This window comes from Sparus aurata, chromosome 8 (genome assembly GCF_900880675.1).
Source record: "Sparus aurata chromosome 8, fSpaAur1.1, whole genome shotgun sequence".
In the NCBI taxonomy this organism is placed as follows: Eukaryota; Metazoa; Chordata; class Actinopteri; order Spariformes; family Sparidae; genus Sparus; species Sparus aurata.
Window position 1 is genome coordinate 30,667,983 of NC_044194.1, and position 27,435 is coordinate 30,695,417.

Here is a 27,435-nt window from a genome sequence, read left to right on the forward strand (position 1 = left end):
AAGTCCAGACCTAAATCCAATTGAGAAAAGACTTGAAAATTGCTGTTCACAGACACTCTCCATCCAATCAGACTAAGCTTGAGCTATTTTGCAAGGAAGAATGGGCAAATATTTCAGTCTCTATATGTGCATCGCTGGTAGAGACTTACCCCAAAAGACTTGCAGCTGTCATTGCAGTGAAAGGTGGTTCTACAAAGTATTGACTCAGGGGGGTGAATACTTTTGCACACCACACTTTTCTGTTGTTGTTTTTTTTTGCCTGAGTGTGATCACATTAATGTAACGACACTGAAAAAGTCAGTATACTTAAATGTATTCAATCCATATTTTTTTGGCCTGCTCCTGTTTGGAACTACTCTCTCTGATTACTGCAGCAACTTCAACCTTCCCCACACATTTAACAGCCTTTTCATTTTACAACCTCTACAGCTGAAGACCATGGTGTGTGTGTGTGTGTGTGTGTGTGTGTGTGTGTGTGTGTGTGTGTGTGTGTGTGAATGGAAATAGAGTAAAGCTGTAGTCATCTGTTTTTGGCCACTAGGGGGCACAAGAACCAACATCAGAAAAAGCTGAGAGGAGGCCAGCACCATACCACCATCCTACACAGCTGTGACTCTCATGATTTGTGTATTGTTGTCCTTGCCTTTTTTGTTAGTGAATATGTTTGACTATAAAGTTATTGTTTGTGGTTTCTGTACGTTTTTACAGTTTTGCTACAGTAATGCTTTACTTTAATTATCACCTAAAGTAATCTGTGTGTTATTGGCAGCCTATTATTGAGTGGACTGGGCAGTTATCTTGGCTATCTATTAGCGACTTGCTTATTAATTTTGTTAGCATTCTCTTGTCTAATTCTTCAACATTTGTCTTCTTTTCAATCCAGCGCTGAAAAAAAAAATCCTCATTGCCTTGATAATGCTTGTGAACAGCAGCACACAACAACTCTCCATCTTCACCCTGCTTATCAACAGGCCCTGACCCACATACAGTGTACATCATAGGCATCACATCCCATAATCACTGACACTTGTGACACCATGAACATCACTGACACCATGAGCTGGCCATGAGCCAATCTGGGTCTCTCACTTTTTCATTCACCATGTCATTTAGCTGTTCCATGTGGAAACCATCAAAAGGACCTCCTCTTGTAAAAGGATTATCTAACTGTGGGAACAATTGTTCTTTACAACCCGACCACGAAACAATCAGTGTACAAGTAGTTTGTGTACATGAAGCCTGAGATAAGAAAGAATCGTCTTACTGAAAAAACTAATAAATAAAAATAAATAAATACATGAATTAATTTAAATGTCCAGTCGGTTGCAAACAAACAGGATGAGCTGTAAAATGTAAATAGCTTGCGACAGAATGAGTCAGAGTTAGAAAGGCTATGTTCAGGGGCGGGATGATGCATCAAATCAGTGAAAGACAGTGACCAATGAAATGAAAGCTTCAGAATAACAAACTGGAGCTGATATCAAAGACGCTCCATTTTTTTCATGCAATCTATGAATCTCTGACATGGCAGTACTTTGGAGCTTTTATCTTAATTCTGAAGTGGTGTCAATCAACTGTGTGTCATGGATGTCCTTACTGGGCAAAGTGCAAAGGGAATCACTGATAAAAGCTCCAAAGAGAGCGATGTGGCTCGCATCACTGAAAATGTTACACACCATTATGTAAACTGCTCTCCTAGTTTACTCTGCTGCACCCTGCAACCCTCTATCTGACTCAACTGTTGGCACTGTTGCACACCCATGACACTACAAAAAATAAGGGAGAAGAATCCACAGCAGGATTATGAATGTGATCACACAGATGATCTTAATTTGGTCTAAGCAGCAAATCTTTGCTCATCAGATTTTTCAACTTGATAAACTAGCTGTGCTGTAAAAGTGCAAAACTTTTGCAAAGTTTCAGACAGCGCAGTGTGAAAGGATGTTGTGCTTGTTAAAAGCTTGACATTGAATAAGGTGGCCTTGTCGGTTGTGTGAGGACAGTGCAGTTGGCAACTGCTTCACTCCACCAGGCCAAGTCTGACTCACTGCTGCTCTCACTGCCGCATTCCACCATCTCCTTCGTCTCAGCGTCCATTAAATTAATCACCATTCCACATAAATCTGTATTGTCTGCCTTGCTGTGAAAAACACAGATGTCCTTCTCTCAACTCTCAGCTACATTTAAAACAGGAAGAAGTCCGGAGAGATTGTTAAGGTTCTCTGAACAGAAAAACCTACTCTAAATCTAGCTCTAAATCATCACAATGAGAAACTTCAGGCAGCAATATTCATTACATCATTCCTTCAAAGAGTTGTTAAATTTAGAAAGAGATCCATAGTGTCTAGAGGATAATGGCTACTGATTACACATTCATGTTTCCAGCTGGATGAACTGCAATATTTTTTCCAGTTAACAATTTTGCATCTCTGACCTAGCTCTCTCATGTGACATTATGATGTTTTTTCTATCACAAGGAACACACCAGTGTGTTTCCCATAATACAATAACATCAATATTTTATGGTGTGAAATATGGCATACCTCGGGGCTCTGTCCTAGGCCCCCTGCTTTTCTCTTGACCTATGTCACGTCTTGGCCAAGTTATGCCTGTCATATATAGGTGTGTGCAAGGATGTGCCATTAGCACCCAAAATGAGGGCTGGCAACATACCTGCCATTTATTCTATTACTTTTAATGCAATAATAAATAAGTTGAATGAAGTAGACTTGAACATATCATTGATATGACATATTATGTACAGATTGTGCTCTCTTTTGTTTCACTCGAACAATAAATGGCAGATAGACATGCATTTCTATTCTTTTTTAGCTTACTGACAGCTCAAAAGAGCTTTACATTCACCCATTCACACGCTGATGACAGAGGCTGCCAGGTAAGTCGCCAACCTGCTCATCAAGAGCAGTTTATGGTTCAGTATCTTGGCCATGGATACTTCCATGTGCAGCTGGAGGAGCCTGGGAAACGAACAAGCATGTACCTGTTTCCTCAGGTTGTCAATCCAAACCACACTGAAGCCACTGAGCTGATTGAACATGATTCTGATGGCCTTTTGGTGGCCTGGAAAGGGATGGTTAAATGCAGAATCTTGAACGGGAGACCCCAGTGCCGCCCTGTGTGCAGACACCTGCTGTCTCAGCTGTCTCCTTAGAAAAGACTGCATTCCTATTGGCATTGTGGTCAGTGACTAGCCACTTGAAAAGAGAGTGGTCCGGGTCATGTTTCATGTGCCTCAGGGGAGGGTGGGACGCCTGCCTGTGATAGACAGTTGGCCATGACAGGAATTTCTGGTTTTGCAAAATCTCCCGCAACTACCTTATGCTTTACTCATGGGCTACAATAGTTAAACATTTTTCAGTATAAATATCTTAATTTGATAGCGAGTATATGCATGTTATTGATGGAAATTAATTCAGCAAATATGTATTTCTTCTAGTCTCGTGCCCCCCTTGAGCATTTAGATCAGTCCCCCTCACATTAGTGCTTTTTGTCCTGCTGAAGTTAAATCTCAAACTGTAACCTGTCTAATAACCACTGCATTTCTCTAATCTTCTATTGTTTCTTGTTTTCCACAAGCCATTGAGCTATGGCTCTCTTTTTCTGTCCTTCACTGTCTCTTTCCTCTTCTCACTATTTTATCTTTTTTATCTCACTCAATCTTTACCTGGTTTGCTTCCCCCCCTTTGCTTTCCCCTCTTTTTACTCAGGCTTCTCTTTGCAGGACTGTCGACCATCTCAGGCTATCATCTGTTGGACCCAGCTAGCTGACCAACACTGGCATTCCTATAGACATGTTGCTAGTGTACAGCCTTGATTCCTAAAAAGTCAGGACGCTGTGTTAAACATAATTAAAACTGAACGTGATGACTTGCTGAATCTTTCTTTGACATATACTGTGCAAAGATAAAATATCTGCTTATTCTAAATTTGAGGGCAGCAGCACATTTCAAACAAGTGGGGTTGGGAGCTACAGAAGTATGTGGGACGCTCCTGATCGGAACACACAACAGGTAAACAGCTTAATTGCTAAAAGGTGAGGCTCAACACATTAATACCCAAAGGATATCGCTACAACACTATAAAACTGTTGTTAGTAAACACTGTTCATTTGCAAATGATTGCATTCTGTTTTTAATTACATTTTACCAGGACCCAACTTTTTTTAGAATTACATTTGGCAAAGGTGTCCAATTTTACAAAGTTATCTGGCTGATATTGTTCTTGTAATAAAAAAGAGTTCTGGACATTTCCGTGTGACATTGTCATTGTCAAAGCATATAAGCAGCAAATCCCTAAGTCATCGCAGAAGGAACCACTCAACAGTCTCTTTAATTTTTATTTGTGCAAAGCAGATAAGTACATTTACAACCGAGATCATTTCTATGCTGCAGCAGTTCACCCCAAACTTTCCAAGTCACAAAGATTTTTTCAGGATTACATTATGCATTCAGTATAGCTGCATAGATAGCAAGGGTTATCACAGTGAGTCACATGATAGTGTTTCTGTGACTGCTATAAAGATTAGAATGTGTTCTTCACTGAATTATATAAACACTATCTACATTCTCAAGAATGGTAAGATACAAGTTTGTCATTTTTTATACTGGAGAGAATGTTAAGCATGGCCCTCTATATTTCTGTTAGTGAATATTACATACATTTAATTACAAGAAGAAACAGAAGTGGGCTGTTTGCTTGTTCTTGACAGGGGTGAAATTACAATTTTATTTGGATTACAAATTTTAGTGATTTTGGCTCAAAGTTTGTGATACTGACGGTGAAGTAACAATGTAGTGTATTAGTTACAGATCACCGTGTCAATTTTTTCTATAACAATATAAAAAAAAACATGAAAAAGGACCACAACACAAAGATAGAAATGGCATGTAGTGAAAGGTCAGGGCAGATAATACAATTCAAAAGTGACGGATAAAACAATGAATACAAATTCTGGTTTGGTCAAAGAAAGAGCCACTGAATGGTATGAAAGCAAGGACCTTTACCTCACAAGGGATGTACCAGTAACATTTTTTAAAATTTGAATGGTCGTCCAGTATAGTCGACCTTCTGATGGTGCATCCCTAGTTCCACTGTATCTCAAAAAATACATTTCAAACTATACATAAACCACATTCAATTCATGGTAATATGACAATAAAATATACAATACACTTATATGTAAAATAATGACATTTCAAAAACTTAAAGAATCACAGTTCACCAACCCCCGAAATGTTAAACATGAAAATACTCAAGTACATAATTGTGGGTTATTTTTGTTTTGGTCCTCAGATCAAAAGTGCCACAGCAGACATTCAAACACTCCTGAATCATTCCAGTATCAGGTGACTGCTACCCTTCACAGGAGTCACAGTATCATTTTGTTGGCTTCCATGCTAAATCGCAGGGTCTCACAGTAAACATGGATGTATAAACCCGCTACAATATCACAGGAATGTATGGATATTACAGCGGCACAGTCACACCGTAGAGTGCAATGTGAGTGTGTCTTTATGCATATTTCCAAAACAGGATCAAATCCAAGCAGCATTGTGCAAAACTACCTAGAGCAGATACTTGGCTTTTGAATGGACTTTTGCTAAAGCCTTATCACAAACAGTTATTGTCCAATCAAGACTTGGAAACTGTAACAATAGTGCAATACAAGAACAATACTTCTCCTTTATTTTTGTATCCTACATACTGATCATTAATAGGTGAGGATGCAGATTTTTTTTCGCCTGATCGCTTTCGACTCGGTGCTTTAATATGTATATTGTACGTAGCCACCAAGAGCATATTTATTACGTAATAACTAAGTTAACTGGAAACACTAAATCGGTACAATCAGCCAGATATTTTTTTTTTACAACATTCATGTTACTTGTGTTAGCCTAATTTGCTAGCTAGTCACTAGCTAATAAAATCTGCCAGTGTCATTTCCAAGATGTGAAAGCTTGACAGGCGTAGCAATGTTCACTGAGAGGACAGGCTTAGCAAAAGGTCAATTTTAGTCCTTCATTCTTCTCTAACTTAGCCTTTCAAATGAAGTCCAATAGGCACTGCTACTGTAATGGTGAACTGAGAGGTCAGAATGTGACCACTGGTACCAATTAGAGTGTTAGCTAGAGTATAGCTATTAGGTTAACATTCTAGAATGTCGTGTTACTTCTCTGTTTACTTTAGCCTGGTTTTACACATTTTGGAACCTTATATGTTTAGTCAAATTTCAGGGGATACCACCAAAATACTTAGGGCTAACCCTGCTCAGGAACCTGGGTCAGGAAGCACTAGGCCTAAGTCATGGTTAGCCTACCTTGGAATGTGCCAGGATTGGGCCAGTGTGAAAGCTGTCTGAGGATAGCAGTGTGAAAAGCCCAAGTGCAAACTTTCTTATTGTGGAGCTAAGATGATTGAACAAATGATTTTAGATCTAGGCTTAGTGCCGTGAAAAGCTCTAATATAAACAAATATCCCACTACTTAGGAGTGAGCCTAAAAGGAGAATCTATGAGGTACGCCTGGCACACACAGGGCACAGTACTTCACTGCTCCAGTTTTTTTCCACCTTGCTAGACCATACATTGGCCATAACATGAGCAAATATATGTGTGATTCACACTAATGACTCAGCTCTTAGTTGCAGAGTGGTCTTGTTCATGATTTGAAACAGTTAGAGACATATTTTACTAAATAACCCCTTAACAGCTGTGTAGTACGATGTGACCCCCCTGTGTTATTATTCTGGATGATGGATACGATGTTGAGGCATCTTAGCAGTAGGCGCATGCACCAAAAACCCAGTGACATCACCAAAGAATCCATTACCACAATAAGAAACCGTTGTCATGTGCACTGTAGGACGTGTCCTTCAATGCAGTGATAATATAAAAAAGTAAAAAAGCAAAAATATGGTCAGTCAGCTCCCTAGTGTCTGAAAGCCCCAGGCTTGTAAAGCATGGCTGGAATGTGTTTTGGCTAAGTCAGACAATGAAATGTTAATACCCAACATGTAAACTACACAAAGATGTGGATCTACTTGTTACAGATATCCAAAATAATACCATAAACCAACCAAACATCTGTCAGTTAAAATTCACAGCAGTGTAACCACATTTTTAGCTTGGAAGCCACAAAGATCCAGACCTAATTGAATGGAAAAACCTTATTTTTGATGTCTTTGATTTTTGAGTTTAACCAATCATCCAGAAAAGGAACCTCAACTACTCACATACTTGAAAATTCACATAACCATTTACCCTGGCCTGAAGTAAATAACAATCATAACTGCTTTAAAAAGCAGGTGTGTAATATCTAGAAGTGTAGACATCAATCCGACCTGTTGATCAAGTCATGATTCCATCAGCCAATAAGTCAGCCCATCAGTCACAGATAGGGCCAGGTTACTGGCACATTGAGATCTATATATAATATACATAATTAGCGATTGCCTGCTTCTGTTAGCAGGAATCTGCCACCAGAAGTTCACATTTTTCCAACAGAGCATTTCCATAAGGGAATGATCAATACATAAACATTGATGCAATGTTAACTTTTCCAATCTAATGCTCAAAATCTCCTGCTCAAAGCGTAACCCTTGTGTTAGTGATATGGTACGAATAAGGCAGAAGCAGAGAGCAGTGATGAAGGTTAGTACAAGTAAATGTTTTTCCTTTTTTTTTGGCTCTCTTGGGGGTTACGCAGAGTTAACTTTGAGCTGTTCCAGAGCACCTAGCCACGTGATCCAGTTTTGGTTTTGGTCAACACAACACCTACAGTAGCTTGCAAATTCTCTCAAGGCAGGGTGTATGAGTAAAGCGTGGATCGTGCAGTCTATATCAGCCCGTATGTCCTCCTCCTGCCCGGGCTCAAAGTGTTGTCAATCCATCCAGTCATCTCTGCATTAGACAGCCCACACTTTCTTCTGCTGGAAGTAGGCATCAAATCTAGCCATGGCGTACTCCTACAACACAGTCAAGTATACATAAATACATATATACCAATATAAATTATATATATATCATCTACTGTATAAACCATGGCCACTGTTTGAGTTGAAGAAATAACAAAGTATCATATATTATTATAATCATAAATCATAAATAATACCTAGATATTATTGTGTATATTATGTCATTGTATTAAATATTTGAATGCTGAATGTGAATTTTTAATATTTTAAAGTAAGTATTAAAGGTGCAATAAGCAGAGAATGATAGTTGAATTTTGAATCTCATTCCCAGGTCGTCAAACACTGACGCTTTGGGCTGGTAGGTCATGCTGGCATCTAACCCAGTATGTGACGAGCTGGCATGGTGCTCAACAATCAATGCAACAATCTTGCAGTTACTTTCTGAGCATATATTGTATAAGAATATTAAAGCTGAGAAAAATGAACAATAAGAACCTAATCCTATTTAGTCATTATATCCACACTGGTGGTGTTTCTTTCTCAAGATTTTGTCTTGTGCAGCTTCTTCAGCAAGAACAAATATCCCTGAAAATGTTAGCATTTTAAGGCATTTTGTCTAAAAAGTATTTTTTTCAGTACTGCCTAAATCTTAAGTTTTGTTTGTGTCACAAAACAGCCTTCCTCTCTGTGACATCTCGACCAGAACTCCTCCAACCTATTCTTTACACAGTAAATACTGACAATACTGCTAATGACTTACAAGCTACCTTCATATACATCACATGTATATTTGCTTTTCTGACTAAAACAAAGAAGTCATAAAAATTAAAATGAAGCATTTTAGTAATAAAGTTTTTACTCACCAGGTATCCAAACTTGATGGTGGAGAGTCGGGCCTGGATGATTGACCACAAGCCCCAGAAGAAGTGGGATGCCAGAGAGAACCTACATTCAAAAACAAATGGTAACTTTGTTATGTATGCTTTCTAACCCCTCTACTTTATTCTATTGCGCTTTTGTGTTTTAATGTGCAATACTGTGTCTATTCAAACAATGTTGTACGTCTGAGCTCACCTGTTGACCTCTATGTAAAGCTGCTCCTTCACTCTCATTTGGTCCTCTTCACTCAGGTTGTCAAACCCTGCGTCAAACTCCCGTAAGTAGCTTTCAATGAAAAGGAGCTGCACAGAGTTGTGAAAAGTTCACACCGGTTAGCAGTCATCAAGTAAAACGTAACAAATGAGATGTTAGTGTCATATACACACCTGCTGAGCCTTTGAGGGGTAGGCCTGAGGATTAACTTTGAAGAAAGGAAACTCGTCACAGTTGTAGTCATAAATCCATTCGCAGAAGTGGTTGCCAATATCAAATCCCCTGTAAGGTTAACAGATGGACAGAGGAACAATTTGAAGATAATGATGATGCCTTTACATGTCGATATACTTTCTGTTTGTCATGTTGTGCCTGTTAGGGTTTATATTTTGTAACTTGTTTTTGAGTTATACAATATGTATATTATCTATTGTGTTTTTGAAGAGTGGTAGACTACATAGAAGAAGTTTTCCCGTGGCAACGCAACAAATTTCACTCTATTGCTATGACACAGCTGCTGTGACTCGACTGCACATTGTTGAAATGCCCCAGACTACACAGTCTTCACAAGAGTTCCAGACTTCAGACAACTAAGCCCACACTGGACAGCCGTTGGACATAGGAAATTACAGCTTCCAAGCCTGTTAACAAGATCCACATCAAATTTGATCTGAAAAGCCTCAAAACCCTGATAACGTTATATGGTGAATTGTCACTGGCCGTCAATATCTGGCAAACACACGTGGAGTAGCGAGGGCCTGTTCAATGCTGCTTGCAGCTCTGACACTGAGTTCTGAATTCTTTTTCAAATGTTTCACATCCTCTGAGCAAGCAACGTTAACATCACATGTTGAAGGCTGAGCAAAGACACAGGATATTGTGCCATCCAGACCAAGACATACTAGAGTGATTGTGTGTGTGGCTTTCACACCTAGTTAATTATGGTTAATTCTTCGAAACCTGCATTGTCTCCAGTTTTCTAGGTCTTGTTTGTTCAGGTGAACATGAGATCTTGTTTATTGTTTCAATAAGGTTTACTGGCTACTTTTCCAAGCAGTCATGGGACCTTTGGTGCTTAGAAGCCAACTGCACCAAAGCCCTGCGGTTTATTGGTTAAAGGTACGCAAACACAGCTGATCCTGTTTCATTCCTTCAGTCCTAGTGTCACGCAAGTGGAAGAAATGACTGCTGCAATCTGACATAAGTTGAATAATAATACTTGTTCATTGCTGTTTTATGAGATTAAATGAAACAATACGTAGTTGCTGCAGGGTAGATTTGCTGAAACTAATTGTCAATCGATAGAATTGAAAGACCTTTTTTTATACATAAACACATAAATTACATTTTTCAGATATCGTTATAATTACATACAATTCTATAAGTTAGATGTGCTTGTTAGAAACTAGGAGAGAAACTGTTAATTAGAAGTGGGACGGTGTCAATAATTGGAGCATTTATACACTAACAATTATGAGCAAAACAAAACTATGTCACCATCAGAATAATTGTTGATAATAACTGTCACTACGCAGCCCTACCCCTCAGTGTTGAATTACATAATCAATGTAAAACAGTATTCATTGAGGCACGGATGAGCATTTATGAGATCAATAATGAAAACAAGCTGTGGCATGGCTGGAAAGGAAAGGGGGGAATCTGGTAGAGACACAGAACTAATGTGGGGTGTGTGTGTGTCTGTGCATGGGTGTGTGTTGGTGTTTGGTGAGGGTAGGGGGTTGAGATGAGAGGGATTTGTTTTATGTGTAATGAGTGAGTTGTGAAAGTACATCTTTCCTGTCATGTGGTTTTTGTCTTGGGTGTGCCAATGTAATAATGTTTCTTAAACAATACATTAATATATAATGTTGGTGAGAGATTGTAAGCAAAACGCCATTGTGGAAAGCATTAAAGTAAAAGAAGAAAAGTCTAATTAATGAGTTAATGAAAAACGGTATTCAAATAAGGGCTAGATGGTAGTAAACTGATGGGTATTAGTAGCAAAAGGCAAGAACTGCATTGGACTGGAAATATAACCCTAACCCATTTAACAACAAGATTAATCTGTTCAGTTGTCTAAATGCTTTGGCAATTACTCTCTCTGTGATTTATACAAGAACAAATGGACACAGACCTCGTTGTTCCCTATGCCCTTAAGTAGCACTTGCATGTTAATTCCCACACTGTTATCAGCAGCTGGGAATTGCCCCCAACACAAAACCTCCCACTGCTCTGAAGCAGTCTGCAAACCAGGCTCATCCCCCTCTGTTTCCATGTCTAACTGATGTCACTTAATGAGAAAAAAAAATCCACAGGATATGGGTCTCTGTGCCGATTGGTGGGCGTGTTCTTCTTGTACATACATGATGAATGCACACGTGCTCACATGTTTGGCTTGTGCGTGTGCAGCGGCTCTTTTGTGTCTGAACAGGGTCACGTGTTTGCTGAGTAACATATGAGGAGACTTAAAGGGGCCACGCTGAAGGGAGCTGCAGGGGGGTTGGGAGTGTTTCTGGTTGTGTGTGCGGGAGACAAGAGGGAGAGACCGAGCCGAGCACAGTGTGTTGAACACAGTTTTCCCACAAATGAACTGGCCGGGGCACACACACAGATGGGTTCAGACACCCAGACATTTTAACATATTCAAAGTCACTCAAAAGGTGCTGAAAACAATCATTCTATTGTAATCTATTCTCAGTCATGTGTCCGCAACTGTAGAGGAAATCTACAGCAACACGACTTTCATCACCAATATTTACAGTACACTGCATAAGGTCTTTCCATTGCCCCCATCCTGTGTGTCCTCATTGGAGTGCTAAATTCTGGTTACATAACAGCTACAGTGAATCTTTCAACAGAGGGTTGTGAGTTATGAATAATGACTGCTGGAAGGAAATATTGATGAAACACGGACACGGACCAGGCTGCATTCCTTTTCCTCTCATTTTCCCTCAGATTTTGCCTTCTTTTTCGGTCCCTATCTGGGTTGGTGTCTTTTTGTCTCTCACGCTCTCTTTAACATTCTGCTTCACTATCAGCCTTACTCCCTCCCTCCCCACCCTCCCTCCATCTCCTACTGCTGCAGTGCCAAGGTTAGTTGTGAGGCAAAGAGCTGGCAAGAGCATGAGGGGCGGGGATGTTGCGGTTGCAGCTGAGGGAGATTCATAAGAAATGCCTTTCCGTCTGTAGAGTGTTTGGATCAGGCACTACTTGGTGGACTACTTCTTGTTTAAACCGTTTCAACTTCTCACAGTATGGGGCCCCAAATTGTTCAGTAATAAATACATAATTAAGACGTTATAAAATTGCCTAATCATAGGCCCAGGTTCAATTCCAGCCTGTGGTCCTTTGTGGCAATTCTTCCTGTCTGTCACTTTCCCCCGTTTCCTGTCTAACAAGTTGTACTATCCAAAACAAAGGTTTAAAGCCCCTATCTTTTAAAAAAAAGATGATGTAAAAAAAAAAGGTATAGTTTGTTGTATATAGTAGTATCATTCACGTCACAGTGTGACAGCAATTGCTAGCTTACCTGTAATTGTAGCTGCTGTACTCAAAGTCAATGAGCATCAGCTTCTGTTTGTCAGAGCTCTGGCGACCCTTCAGCAGCAGGATGTTTCCTGAAAGGAGCACATTTAAATGTTATTTTAAATCAAAGAGAAAAAGCAAATGTACAGCAGATAGGGCCCACTGGCATCTACTGTATATTTTTTACCTTCTTGACAGTCGTTATGGCAGAACACTACAGGAGAGTGAGTGGACTCCAGCAGAGACCTGAATGCATACAAGAAGGTTAGAAGTCAGAGGACGATCACCCAGCAGGGTTTATACAGCTCTTTCTGGATAAGAGTTTCATTTCTGTGTTACACGACATCAACATTAATGTAACATATTTAAATATGTATGGATAGCCTCTGGTGATACACAGTAGAAATTCACTAAAACTAATGGAAAAGTTCAAACAACTTTTCATGAAATACAAGTGAAAGGTTATTTTAGAGACAACAGATGGTGGTTCCTTTCCATAACATCCACAAAGTGTTAAGGACTTGAAGCCACTTAGTAATGGATAATTATATTGACCTGACCATAACGTATAAAGTACAGGTGTGTTAATTAGGTTGGTGCTTCATATTGTAAATACTTACTCTGCTTTTTTTTTTGCTTCTTCAATTTACATTGTGTTCTAATCTTTACTATGGACCAAAAAACTAATACTTTATATTGACATCACATATATTATTTTTTGTATTAACTGGTCTGCTCTTCTTTGGCTCCATACGTTTAAAACATAAATAAATCTGAACATGGTGGTCCGTCGTGTCTAGTGTCTGTGCCTGCAAGTTTTTTTCTGTGAGATCAAAATATTATCAGAGGACCTATACACCTCTGTTCAGTCTGTTATATAACACCGTTTGGAAACTTACAATGCGCCAGTCATATATAATGCATTCTAATCCGTGTGTGTGTGTGTGTGTGTGCGCGCGCACGTGCACGTGTTAATGCAGAAACATACTTGAGCATATCCATCTCCTGTGGCAGGTTGTAGCTGAGCAGGCGGTTGAAGCGACGCAGGTGGGACTCTCTGGTGAAGTTCAGCCTCATAACTTGGCTCAAGTACCTGTAGAGTGTCACACACACACACACGTAGTTACAACAATCGTTCCCAAAAAACCAAACAACATTTCCTATCTGAAAAAGCAAAGTGACACGGTTAAGTGTCTAAATACGTTTTCAATGTCGACCTGACACAGTGATAAGTAGACCACAGTTTGACAGTCAGTAAATAAGAGCCAGAGATTATGATGACCTCACTGGAACTAATGACATAATACTTGTGTCTACAAATACAGTCAACAATTTCAATACAGCAATGTATTTAGTACTGATTGTTAAAATAAGAATGACAGTTTTACCAGTATTAATCATTGGAGTGATAACAGCCAGTAATTGATAATAAATCATCATTAAATCACCATTAACACCATTATCACATCATAGCTGACTGCATAACAACACAAAGGTGTGACCATATCGCTAGTGGTTGGATTTTTATAAGAGCAGTCCCTGGCAACTCTGTAATGATGTCTGATACATAATGAAGAGTAATTTAGTAATTCAATTCTGTGTGGATGCATCAGCACTCACAAGATCTTGAACTGTGATTCCCAGATATCTCTGTGTACAAGGTGTGTGACCAATAGTGTCATGCATATCATTACCACATGGGCTAAACAAAAAACTGCTTCAGCAATACAGATTGTCAGGTTTCCATCCATGTGTGGCACATTTTTAAGTTATATTTAAAAGAAAATCTGAAGTAAAAGTTAATTTATCTGCATTTCCATCAACTTATGTTAACCAAATATAAGGCGGTGATTAAAAAACTGACTCTTATAACAAATACATTAATTTCAATTACAATAAAACACGCCTTTTTTCATTTTAATACATCAGAGAGTTAGCTCCTACAGTCTTACTGCGAGGCTACACTGCTGTTATACAGGCTCACTTTAAAGGTATAATTTGAAAAGTATGACTAACAACTCTTTGAATTTTTCTTTTCAAGTATTGTCAAGTCCTGATTACCCACACTGATACGTTTTATCAGTGGAATAGGTATACCTAGAAGAAAATCTTTCCAGTCATGAAACTAAATATCATCCAACAGCCAAGGTCAACTTGATGTTGGCCTACGTTAATTACCAGGCCAAGTCATCAGAGAGAGATAGAGCACTCTCTGCTGAGGGATTTAACATGCACAACCCAAATCTGTGTCTGAGTTGGCTATGGCTGCTAAGGTTTAGCTTCTATTCAAATTCTCTGACATGTCGTAAACAATTCAATGTTACGTCAATTTGATATTATGCAGTCCAGATAATAGGGAGTCTTGCTTCCTTTAAATGATCTGAAGTCATTTTTGTCAAAAAAGTAAAGTCAAATCCCAAATCCTGATAAATAATGATGATGATGATGATGTAATACTACATAATATGATTCTAACCTATGAATTAGAAAGTCATTTTTTTCTGACATGGAAATTTACAAAAACAATCACATGGCAGGACAAACGAGTAATGTTTTAAACACATAAGTAATAAACCATGACAGAAAATCATTGGAGCAGGTCAATGGACTTTTTTACCACAAGCAGACACACATTGTGCAACGTAAACAGCCAACACATGAAAACATTTTGAAAGCAACTCAAGTGCCGACCATAATGATAAGCCACCTGCCACTTCATCTTCATGAGATAAGTAATCAGTGCTGTCCGGCTTGCTTTTGTGGGATTCAAAAACCTTGGTTTAATGTTAGTTTCAAGTCTGCTCAGTCTTTCGTCCCCATCTCTCATTTCAAGAGAAGAATGGGCTTCAGAATATCCCTAAAGACGAGGCAAGACACAAGCTGGGGCAGGATAGGACAGGACAGGGCAGGATGAGACAAGACTTGTGTGACTTACTTGTCCATCGTTCCAAACAGCCACTTGGGTTCTTTGTTGAAAGGCATCCTCATCGCATGAAACTTGGCCATCTTCTCTGCAACCTCTGCCGAAATGCTGGGGTCACTCAACTCACAGGTGTCCAGTTTACGGCTCTGTCAACAGGGTATTAGAAATTATTATTAATCCAGCAAATGAATTAATTAATACAGGAAATGCTACAGAACCCACAAATGGTTGGCTGATGATAGCAAAAAGTAAAATACTTTAAAAAATATATAGGGACGCCAAAACCAGATCCAGTTTAAAGCTCCCCAGACCAGCCCGGCCAGTAAATATGAGCCAGCTATGTGTAGTTTACTGATTATGACTGTTCTGAAATCTTGTGTGATATCCCAGTGTTCAAGTTCAACGATAACCCTTACTGACAAATAGTCTAGTGCAGTTTAGGCATGTCTTGGACATCAGAGTGGACATAAGAATAAGGAGTTTTTTCCCCTACATCTGGTTTTGGATGATAAGAACGAGAAGGGCTTTCACTTTCTTTCAGTACATCCATGTTCAAACAACATGACAATGTAATGGTAGCCACAAGAAGCCAACTGAGGTCAATTAGATTTTCCGATGATGTGTAAAATAAATTGCATAACAGTATTGTTTGGCGACAGAAGAGCAGATGTTTTATGGTTTATCAATTATCTCTGAACATTAATCCCTGATGCATCATTGAGCAGTACACACACCAACACAACGTTGCATCATTTATTCCCCAGCTGTCGGAGCTTTACTTTAACTCTTGGAGCTACATGCCTAATCCGCTACCATCCTGCAAATTAACCCTATTTTTATACTGAAGTTAAGTCTCTTCACTGATTTCAGATCATATATAACAGGGGACACTAACGAGGTCAGGTTATTGTTATGTTTTTTAATACTGGAGTATGTGGATAGAGTTAAATTGATAGGTCACACGCTTCACAATGATCAATTAATCATGACGAGCAAAGCGTATTCCTATTAATTTGTCCAGCCCATATGCATATAAACAGTAACATGTTGACTTACAGGGACGTACTGCTCCAGTCGGCCCTGAGGGAAAATACCATAGAGTTTAGGCCCAAGCTCCCTCTCTGCCAAGATGGCGAACATGACACTCTCCAACACCATGGCCTCCGCCCCCTGGAAACAAATAACAGAAGGAGAATTAACTGCTCCGCCTTTCAAGTATGAGAGCAGTCCACACCACCACCAGTGCTGTAAACGGAGTAAGAACAGATTAAGACATGAGACAAAGAGCTTTTGCAGGTCACCATGTTTGAAAACATGAAAGTTAGATAGAGTGAGGTAGAGTGAGTCATTGTCAGCTCGTTTAGGAACTAAAAAAAGGGTTTGCTATGACATTATTCCACCTGTTAGAATTTAGAAGTGAGATCCTCCAAGGAAGATTTTTGTCATTTTGTGCCCCAGAACACACAAAATAACTCAAAGGTATCTTAAAAGTTATGTTCCTCTGAAGAAAGAACATCCCATTATTCCAGTTTATTACAATGATCTAAATTCATAGGGTTTAGCAGTGTTGTTGAGAAATGTTTTAAAACTCAGGTCAGGGTTAGGGTTAGTTTTATTTCTAGGCAGAATGCCTGGTGTCTCACGTGAAAATGTTAGAACTTTAGTAGGCTGAGGTGCATGTCTGAAAGGGACTCAAGTGGAAATCAGGAGGTGGAGGGGAAGGATGGAAGAGTTTGAATGCTGTGGTCGGGGTTAGCTGAGGTTGCCTGTCAGAGTGGTGAGGAGAACACAAGAGGTAGATTGAAGCTTCTAGGGAGAGTTGGCCCACTCAGAGCACCAGTCACTGTTGAAGCTGCTAAAGCAGACAGGACAGCCTTGTCTTTCTCCCTTTATCTTAGAGACACACAAAACTCACATACCAACGCACATAGTCTGGAAGGGCTCAAGGTTAACTGGGAGACTTTCTCTCATACCAACACAAACAAGAGCCCCGGAGCTTGAAAGACTCAAGCTGTGTGCTGGCTTCTCACCCACTTGATTCTGCTCCAGTCTATTGTGTGGAGAAGACCGAAAACCAGGCTTCTCATCAAAGGGGTAGGACCCCATTAACTGAGTAGAGAGATCTCAAACTAAATAGAACAAAACAGGTAAGTTGGTGTACAGGCCATTCTACCGGTGATTTGTTACGTGGGAAATTGAAACTCCCTTCAGTGAAGCTGTATTTCTAACAGCCAGTAGGCAGAGTTGCAGTGAAGACACAAATAGGAATTGTGGCCTCAGTAACATGAAACCTAGGTAAATTACTTAACGCTAACTAATCTGCAAACAGAAGAATGTAAATATTTGATGTGGTTGTTGTGAACTTCAGTTAGAAGGCTCTAGTTAAAGAGATGCACCACTCATTTTGCACTTAAAAATCTCATCATGGTTAGTCCCAGTCAGGCTCTGAAAAAAATGTCCTTTATCACTCTGGAGGAAGAGCTTTGTCAAGTCTGGTTAGGTCACAGTGATGTCATCAGGATTATCTTCGAGGTTGTATACATTTAATGTTACCATCTGTCCTCAGTGATGTTATCAAGTGGATCACAAGTAAATTCACGACATTAACTTGCTCTATGTGCATATATACACCAACAAACATTCACCTTTAACACAAATAAATAAATTTCTTCAAGTATAACGATTGCCAAATTAACAAGTGGAACCAAATAGTTAAGAAAGTTTCGTAGACACATTTTACAAAGTTTATATGGTTTCTCCTAGCTCAACAAGTCTCCAAACTGAACGCAGTTTAATGGCGGAGTCTGGGGTTTTTCTCCATGGACAACAAAGAAGAAGCCTTTATTAGTTACCATTTACAGTATTTGAAAAAATGTAAGTTTACTGTCAAAATATTGTCTTTTTCAATATAGCGTAGATGGTGACATCAGTTGAAGCGGTGTGTTCAAACAGCTGTCGAGAGTAAGATGCCCTTTAGACACGGAAGCAGACAGGACACACTTTAGACATGTTGGTACGGCGACTTTTTACAAGGCAAGAATCGACTTTATGTATTGCATTTAATGCTGAATTTTAAAAAAGGCTTTAAAGCAGCTATGAAGTATGCTAGTAAGTTTAGGTTTTTAATAAAAATTTGTTTACATACCTCATTTCCGGGTGTGAAAAGGTGCTTTGGTAAGTACAGCTCATTTACAAGCTAATGCTGCAATCTGTTGCATGTCAATGTAACCCGAGATTACCACAGTAGAAACCAGTTCAACATTTTCCTGTTATTAGCCCCTTAAGTGAATACATTTCAGATAAATTGCTGCAGAGAAAAGAAATTTGGATCCAACTGCAGGGATGTTTGGATACTTGCCAAAGAATGTGTTTCCACCTGACCATCCAGCGGGAAGCCAGCTCAAAGTAAACAATATTGCCTGCTTTGCCTCTGAGACGTGACACCGAATTTGAACCATACAATGAAACTTAGTGCTGACCTCTTACTCCAGGAGACGCTGAAATCTCCTCTGATATCTCTTTTAGAAATTACATAGAAGAACTGGAATTTTCTAAATATAAATATTTTAGTTGTGGGATTACCCAAGGTTAAATAACAAGAATCAAGCTCAAAAAAGACTTTTGCGGAGATGTATGTTAATCTGTAAATCTTTATAAGTCTCATGATAAGTTTCATTTTAGGGACTGCTGTCAACCAGCCGATATTCATCACAGCTGGCAGATACTGACAGGTTGTTTTTGAAAAATGTCAGCCTCTGTCTCAAAGGTAATGATTAAGGGACAGGGCAAAAACAACTGTTTCCAGAATGGTATTATCTGCTGATTGGATTTACCATTAATTGATTATTTTTATCTCTATAAAATATCATATATCAAATATCATAAACCACAAGGACGATCTTCAAGTTGCTTGTTTTGCCTGACTAACAGTCAAAAACCAAAGTTATTCACAGTCAAGAAGCTGGAGGAAGTTATGTTTTCCCCCCTTAAATGATTACACTTACTCAATTATCACAACAGTTGATAAATAAGATCATGTTGATCAAATCGTCAGTGAATAGAGTTCTGTCATATGCAAACAAACTTTCATATTTCCATTTAGGGCAAATTCTGAGGATATTGCAGAGTGGATGCTGTATGCTCAAAAGCTGCACTGTTGTCTTTAAAAGTTGAATGATATCAATTGCGTATGATAGCTATGAAATATTTGGTAGAAAACTGATTTTAATCTGGAGTATAAAGAATATTTGAATATCTTATAGTATGATATGAGTTGAAAATGCATGAAAAACTGTAAAACTGCATGAGCATTCCATCCACTTTTTTAAATGAGAACATTTTACTGGATAACACTGAGTATTTCGTATGCATTTGGTTATATTATGTATGAAAGTTATCAAAAGTCTGAATGATAGCAATAATGTCCTAATAGGGTTAAATATTTAAGTTTCCATGTTGAAAAATGTTGGAGGAATAATAAAGAATTCTAATGGTTCCAGCATGCACACCAATTACATGTATATGAGCTTTTCAGGAATAAGGAAATTAGAGATAGAGAACTTATTCAGTACATATCAACTGGTATCAACAGTGTTCAAAGCTAATAACAACACTGCAAAAACATCTTAAACAAATAAAAAACAGCATGAACAGTATGCAGCACATTCCGAATATTTCCCAGGACATTTGAGTATACACCCCATCGTTATGTAATGCCTTATCTGCAGAATGCTGATCACATGCAGTTTCAAATCCCCAACGTGAATTATCCACATTACCATAATCATCTTGACACACATACTGCTACAAAAACAAGCCAGCTGGCAGCCTGTGCATAAAGCAGAGCAAAGACTTAAACTCTTATGGGGCCGGCTTATAGGATGTGTAGTGACTCCTCTGACAATAGTCTAGTGACTCAGCAAGTTTATCTTGGTTACCATAGAAGTACTGACCTAGATCTGAAGCAGCATGCCCTCATATGGACTGTCTTTATGTATAAGCAGATTTTAATCAGCTTGTTGTAACCTACATTTGCTACATGCCAAGTTGACAAAGTTCAGATCAAACTATCATGTCAGAGATGCAGTTTGTGTGGAATCTCTATTAAAGGGATAACCTCTACAAACCAGCTTCAGTCTGGGCATCTGGGGACAGGGCTGTACAGCAATACAGCAATAACAATGTTAACTATGCTCTTGTGCAGTCTACCGATTTAAATTTAGTGATAAAGAGTAATGGAAAATGGATAGTCAACTGCCACTGGAGCAGATATTACATTATACCATAGTTACTTCAACCCAACTCTTTTCCTAAACCTAACCATGTTGGTTTGGTGCCTTAATATAAAAGTCCAAAAGTCAGGAGTTGGAGTGAGAGGAAAGAGAAAATAACAGCAGAAAATGTTAACTTAAGTGACAGCGTTACCGAAGATGATGACCCAACGGACAAAAGCCTTAGGCTCAAAAGACAAGGACAAGGAGGAGAAGGATCCGAGGTATTCGGTAGTGTGGAGTTATTCTGGCTATCTAAAGTGTGACAATAAGCAGAATAGTAGAATAGTCAAACTGTTGACACAAAAACTGATCTGGGAACTGACTGGGCCAGCCATCCCTTATCTTGTGGTTTATAGGTTGTAACAGGGTTCTATGCAGTGGCCCTAGTGGTTCCATATCGACTGTCTGACCATCCTGCAGTAGTACATCAACCTCTGTTTAATTTCCTCTGACCTATTTTAAATGCCACTGGTTGTTTTAGCAATCTGTTTGATTTGACTCACTCTCCAAGACCCATTCAGAAGTTAATTATCAACAAGTCAGAGATGTCAAGCCAGCTTACCATGCAGACATGTTATGTGGGAAATTGAAACTCCTGTCAGGGAAGCTGTATTTCTAATAGCCAGTAGGCAGAGTTGCAGTGAAGACACAATTAGGAATTGTGGCCTCAGTACCATTAAACCTAGGTAAATTACTGCCACCGGATCAGCACCGCCTACATTAACGCTAACTAATCTGCAAACAGAAGAATGTAAATATTTGATGTGGTAGTTGTGAACTTCAGTTAGAAGGCTCCAGTTAAAGGGACGCGCAACTAATTTTGCACTTAAAAATCTCATCATGGTTGTCCCGGTCAGTCTCTGAAAAAATTGTCCTTTATCACTCTGGAGGAAGAGCTTTGTCAAGTCTAGTTAGGTCACAGTGATGTCATCAGGATTATCTCTGAGGTTGTACGCATTTAATGTTACCATCTGTCCTCAGTGATGTTATCAAGTGGATCACAAGTCAATTCACGCCAAATGCTTACCACAAATATACACCAATAAACATACATCCTTAACACAAATAAATAAATATCTTTGCCAAATTAACAAGTGGAACCAAATAGTTAAGAAAGTTTTGTAGACAGCGTTTTACAAAGTTTATGCGGTTTCTCCTAGCTCAACGTCTCCAAACTTAGTGCTCTTTAATGGAGGAGTCTGGGGTTTTTCTCCATGCAAAGAAGAAGCCTTTATTAGTTACCGTTTACAGTATTTGAAAACATTTACATGTTGTTGTACATGTCAAGCCAGCTTACCATGCAGACACAGAAGAATTTCAACATTCCTAACAAGTACCTCCCTCCCTCTGTTTCCTGTTTTTGGACAGGAAACAGAGACTTCCCATAGTAGATCTGAATATCCTTTTTGAATGAACTGGGGGCTGCACATTTAGTAATTTCAGCCTCCATATAACATTCAGTCTGATTCCTGATGTAGGAGTTGGGATCAGGTAGTCTCTGGATATCTGATTAATTGAACTTGTTACACTGGTCCCATATCAGTGCTGATACTCAGCTCTCAGATATTAAGCAGCTGGCCTTTGAGTGATGCAGCAGGTGCACTGTGTACTGCTGACAGCTGCTGCTTAACCGCAATACTTATCCTTTGCGTTATGTGTGTCAATAAACCAGTAAGGGGATAGATTATTTCTTACAGACTGTTGAAATCCATCTGAACTGAACAGCACCACAGTCACACATGTGTTCCATTCATGTGTCTGCAGAGGTGAATTCATGCCAAACACTACTGATAAAGGCTTGAATAAATACAGCGTTACATAACATCCACTGGCAATCAGCATAGGCATACTATTAAATATATATTGTATATTCTATAAACCACATCAGTAGATAGGGCTGTGCAATTTATCACAATTATGTCGTTATTTGACTACATATATAAATATGTCTTAGATTTTGGATATTGTTGTATCATGATATGGCATCCAATCTATTCCAAATAGGATTTGCCTTGACCAGACAGCATTGTTAGAGAAGGTGGATTGAGGTGAGGTTATCCTAGGACACTGACACCAGGTCAGTTCTTCATTAGCCTCAATACTAACAGAAGGCTGGTTTAGAGGGAAGGGAAGCTTTCCAGGACAAGCAACAACAGCTCACGGCAGCTATCTTGCTTGATGACCTCACCCCAATCACATGACAGGGATCTGTGATTCAGCCTGGTGATGTGAGGGTCAGGGGTCGTGATCACATGTCATGACACAGGGTAAAGGAATTTCTAGGTCACTCTGTATGACGTCTGGCCGGGCTTCAGGCCGCTAGCAGCTACTGAACAGATTGTATTATGGTTTTACAAAAAATTGTGTATCCTATGCCAGCTCAAGTGCTAGCTGCCATTGAAGCAAAAGGTGGGCATACCAAATAGATAATCTGAAATTAAAAAATTGAACTTTTCACTCCAACTGTTAAGCTGATCATGTTCAAACAAATGCAAAATAGAAGTACTGCATCTCGCAGTCTTGCACCTTTTTGGCCCAACAGTAAACAAAATGAACTGAGTGACTGTGGCATTTACCAACTCAGTCATGCTGTGCCAGGTATTAGTAAGGGGAGACAGGTGTTAAATCAATTCTGAACTTAAGTAAAAAAAAAAACACATGGGGTTGGAAAAATTCAGCCTTCTCAATAATTTCCCAGAAACAAAAAAAGCAGACCAGAGTGAACCTCTTCCCGACAGGGAGATAAGGAGAGAATTTAGGGAAACAAAAGAATGTTTTGAGACATCCAGGGACAGCAGGACGACTGTTTGTGACTGAATGGACACTGGGTGACATGCTGTATGGTGGCACCATTATCAGTTACTTACTTGGAAGTGATTTTCTTTGTTTGACTGTCTGGAATCCCCTTTATTACAGGACATCTATCAACAAAAGAAAAAGGAAAGAACTATCCATGAATACATGTGAGGCCTTCTAGCAGCGTCAACATCAACACCTAGCCATGCCTCAAACATACACCAAGTCTTTTGGACAGGACAGTGCAGAGGATCGGTGAGAATAATCTCTGCACTCCCATGACTGCCAGCCAGAAAGAGAGAGTAGAGACAGCAGTGGTTATCCCTGAGGAGGAAGGATGACACTATGTTCTATCACCCATCTGTTCGTGGGTGTTGCATTTTACTGCTGATTACATGTTAAAGCTGTGGCTAAAAATATACATATTTATTTAGTGAATCTACTCATTACCTAACATGCCATTCACATATTTTCCATGCTGAGAAACGCTGTCTTCAGTGCAGTTAGGCCTTGTTTAATCATTAGTAGCTGTGCACTTTGACAATGACATCTGAGTTTCGTAATCATATTAGCTTTTTGATTAGATGTCACTAATGCCTGGGAGGCGGTTCTGTCCTGACAGAGATGACTGCAGTTACCTTGGTGAAGGACTCAGTGCTCCTGATCTCTCAGACATCCCTAGCAATAAAAGCCAACTGCTTATACAGCCATTAGCAATTATACAGGCTTTGGTTAATACTTAATTCAGGTCTCATTGCACCATTACTTAATGGCTGTAAATGACTAATTTTAGGGCTGAGAGAGAAGCCCATACTGGCCGCATCTTTGTTTCAGTATTCTATTTACCACAGCAGGGCGGCATAAACAGCATGTGCTACAAAAAACACCTCAAATGATATAAAGTCAAGCACAAGATTAGAATTTTGCTTCCAGCAATCTTGAGTAAATGTTTTTAAAGTCCTTGAACTCTTGTCACTCAAGAAATCAATGAGCTGCTACTTGAGATGGTGACTAAGTGGTTATCTTTGGTGGAGCTCTGCTGCACATAGCAATACTGCATACTGTGTCTGCCGTAGAGGCAACTTGAATTATGAACTCTGGACACACCAGCCACATCATGCACGGAGATAAAAGGCCCCTATCTCTCAGTGTAAGATTTAACCACTGTAGAGCTGCAACAAAACATGCATCATCTATCTGACTTTGTGCTAACTATGAAGCAACAACAAGCCAAACTGCATCCTGGTTAATGACTTTTCTTCTTGCGGTTTTGTTTTTTCAGCTGAGTGTGCTGCAAAAGTGCAGATTCATCCTCAGACTCTTCGGTTTGTCCACTAGCGGATTTCTTAATGATTAAGTATCACAAGGCAGGGATTTAGAGAAGAAAAGAGACGGACAGGAGAGATGTTTCAGCACTTTGTTTTCCCTCCACACTGTATCTTCCCACCTTCGTGCTACATGAGTGTGTGTTACGTCTTTGTATTAGGCTGAGATTTCAGAGATCTCATACTGTACCGTGTTTTTTGGTGGGTTCACCTGGGAACAAGAGTGCCCAAGGCACGCTCCTTTGGGAAGCCTACGGCAAAGAACACATGCATGTACAGCCATGGGGGTACATCACCATGTACAACAATGGCTAAACACGCACACACACATACATACACACACATACACGCGTGAAGGCATAACGGCACATGCATGAATACACTTACATAAGCATATGACCTGCGGACGCACACACAGCAACTTCTGGTGGTGGTCCTGTCACATCACACGGTGTATGTATTATCATTTGTCCTCATTTACTGGTTTCTGTGATTAGCGACTCAAGGCATAAAGTGTCTGTGTAAGTGTCATTTTGACCCCAGTTACGTGAGTCATGTCTGTGACAGAGGCAGACAAGTCATCAGTCAGTATATGATTTGTACATTTCTGCTGTTATTTGTGTGTGCTGTACATCAGCACTTATCTTTGCTAAACGAAGAAGTTATTACAGACTCATAACTACACACAACTGAGGAGGAACTAGCCTCTCATGTACGACAACACATCCTTGTGGAGAGTTTTGCTTACTTGTATCTCTCTTGTTCCTACAGTCACACACCAGTGTTTTAGCTGTTTGGTTAATAATATGTGATGAGAGATGTGTTTCCCACCTGCAGGATGGCCCCATAGAGGCGCAGCAGGATGCTCCTTGGTTCATCCCCAACAGAGTCCTGGCTGTCAGGGAGGCTGCACAGGAAGAGCTTGTTGCTCAGACCACCCCTGCAGGACAGACGTTGAGGCGGACAGTGAATAGAGATCCTTCATGCAGAGACTTTTACTTTGTCATTCTTACTAACAATGTTTCTGCTCTCTGTTTGTCGTTATTCTCGGGATCTTGCTGTGACTCTTATCTCCGTCTTTATCACACTTTCAGATAAGGGCAAGAGACTATACAGCAGAGCATACTCCAAAATGCCTGTAAACCTGTACATTAATTATTTGAGTGAGTGATTTGGTAGCCCTTCTCAGTCACACGCTGTGCTGTTTAACCAGAGAATTTCAGAAAAATTGTTAACACCAGGATTTTGAAAACATGAGCTGAATGACTTTTGGAAACAACCCTGTTCAGAGAGACAACAACTAAAATAGCTGCTTAAGTAAATTAAAAAAAAACACCATGACTGGGCTCTAACGTCCCAACACGCCGTATTTAAAGGGGAAATCCAGCCTAGAACCGAAACTGAGCACTCCATCAATGTTTTTAAAACGTACTTTAGTGATCTGCCAAAGCAGTCAAATGTCTCCCTGAATTTGGAAACACGACATCAGGACGTATGTTAGAGACCTGTCGTCAGGTTTGGGGTGTTTTGGGGCGTTGGCACATTGACAGTGAATTACAGTCTGACTCGTGGCTTTTAAATGAGAATGAGATGGAGATAACGGAACCTGAACAGGGTGTGTCTAATAACTACATAGTCTCCAGAAATAACGCATTGTTTTACCCTTTAACGCTTCACATCGTGAGACTGGGCGGTATCAGAGCGGTCTTTTCACTCTAGCTTTCAAACTACGGGCCCTTTTTCCATCGATCGAGCAAATTAACAAGCTGTACCTTATGATGGTGATATGGAAATCGTCCTCAGACAGGATTTTCCAGGCTCCATGGAGGAACTCTCTGCACCACAGATAAGCCTTGCGCCGGGTGTCCAGGTCGGGCTGGTCGGGGCGAACCAGCTCCTTGCTGTCTTCCACGGTGTCGGGCTGAACCTGCAGGGCGTTTTCGGTCACCAGCAGCCCCAGTGACATGGAGGGGGAAGAAGAGACCCCGTTGATAAATTTGGTTTTCATTTTGGTTTCTGAAGAAAAAAAAAAAAAGAAACCAGAAAGAAAAGATACTGAGCTGAGCGGCTCCTGGGCGACTGGGCAGTGAGTACTCTGGTTTGTGACGCAGGAGGATTTATTTCGCTTATTCGATGACAAATGTCTCTTCTCTCGACAAATAAATGAAGGGCAGAGTTGTAGTTTGTGTCTGTTCTTTATTATTCGTTGGTAGAAGACGAAGTGTCGTTTCTTCGGTGAAGAGGAGTTCAGAAAGCGGAGACGAGCTGCTACTCTGGAGACTGTCTGTTGGCGAGGAATGAATAACACAGGAGGGACGCGCCGCTATACAGGGAGGGCGGGATCACATGACAAGTCCGCGCCCCTTCTCTCCGCTCATTGGCTAGCTCGGACACAACCCCCCAGGACCAAAACAAACCCGACGGTGCGTTCAGTGATTGTCGGACACATCGACGAGTTCCAACACGATGGCCATTGCGGATAAATATGGCAAAGCATGATATGCAGCTATGCCAATAAGCAATATTATGATATGAACACAGTCAAAACAGCAAATTTCTTTTGAAATGG

The 27,435-nt window shown here is 39.9% G+C and overlaps 1 protein-coding gene across 4 annotated transcripts; it reads right to left on the reverse strand.

Annotated features, from left to right (window-relative positions):
• Nucleotides 1-4,341: 4,341 nt before the first annotated feature.
• Nucleotides 4,342-27,182, reverse strand: chka (choline kinase alpha). 4 transcript variants are annotated; one of them, XM_030425240.1, is made up of 12 exons: nt 26,639-27,182; nt 25,698-25,806; nt 23,613-23,666; nt 16,529-16,642; nt 15,485-15,618; nt 13,538-13,642; nt 12,737-12,795; nt 12,554-12,641; nt 9,198-9,306; nt 9,007-9,113; nt 8,796-8,877; nt 4,342-7,983 (listed from the first exon to the last, which is right to left on the reverse strand). In XM_030425240.1, exons 1-12 carry the CDS (start codon nt 26,872-26,874, stop codon nt 7,924-7,926), a joined length of 1,257 nt encoding a protein of 418 aa, XP_030281100.1. In that variant the 5' UTR covers nt 26,875-27,182; the 3' UTR covers nt 4,342-7,923. The 4 variants fall into 4 exon arrangements, with proteins under 4 accessions (XP_030281100.1, XP_030281103.1, XP_030281102.1 ...); XM_030425243.1 differs by lacking the exon at nt 26,639-27,182 and adding an exon at nt 25,057-25,117; XM_030425242.1 differs by lacking the exon at nt 26,639-27,182 and adding an exon at nt 25,057-25,117 and having other exon boundaries at nt 25,254-25,806.
• Between the last annotated feature and the right edge of the window lie 253 nt (nt 27,183-27,435).

Coding starts and splice junctions, on each gene's coding strand:
- chka (XM_030425240.1), bottom strand. CDS start 26,874: ATGAAAACCAAATTTATCAACGGGGTCTCTTCTTCCCCCTCCATGTCA. Junction 13,643..15,484: donor CTGTTTGGAACGATGGACAA/GTAAGTCACACA, acceptor GACACTCTACAG/GTACTTGAGCCAAGTTATGA. Junction 12,796..13,537: donor CAGGAGATGGATATGCTCAA/GTATGTTTCTGC, acceptor GTATGCATTCAG/GTCTCTGCTGGAGTCCACTC.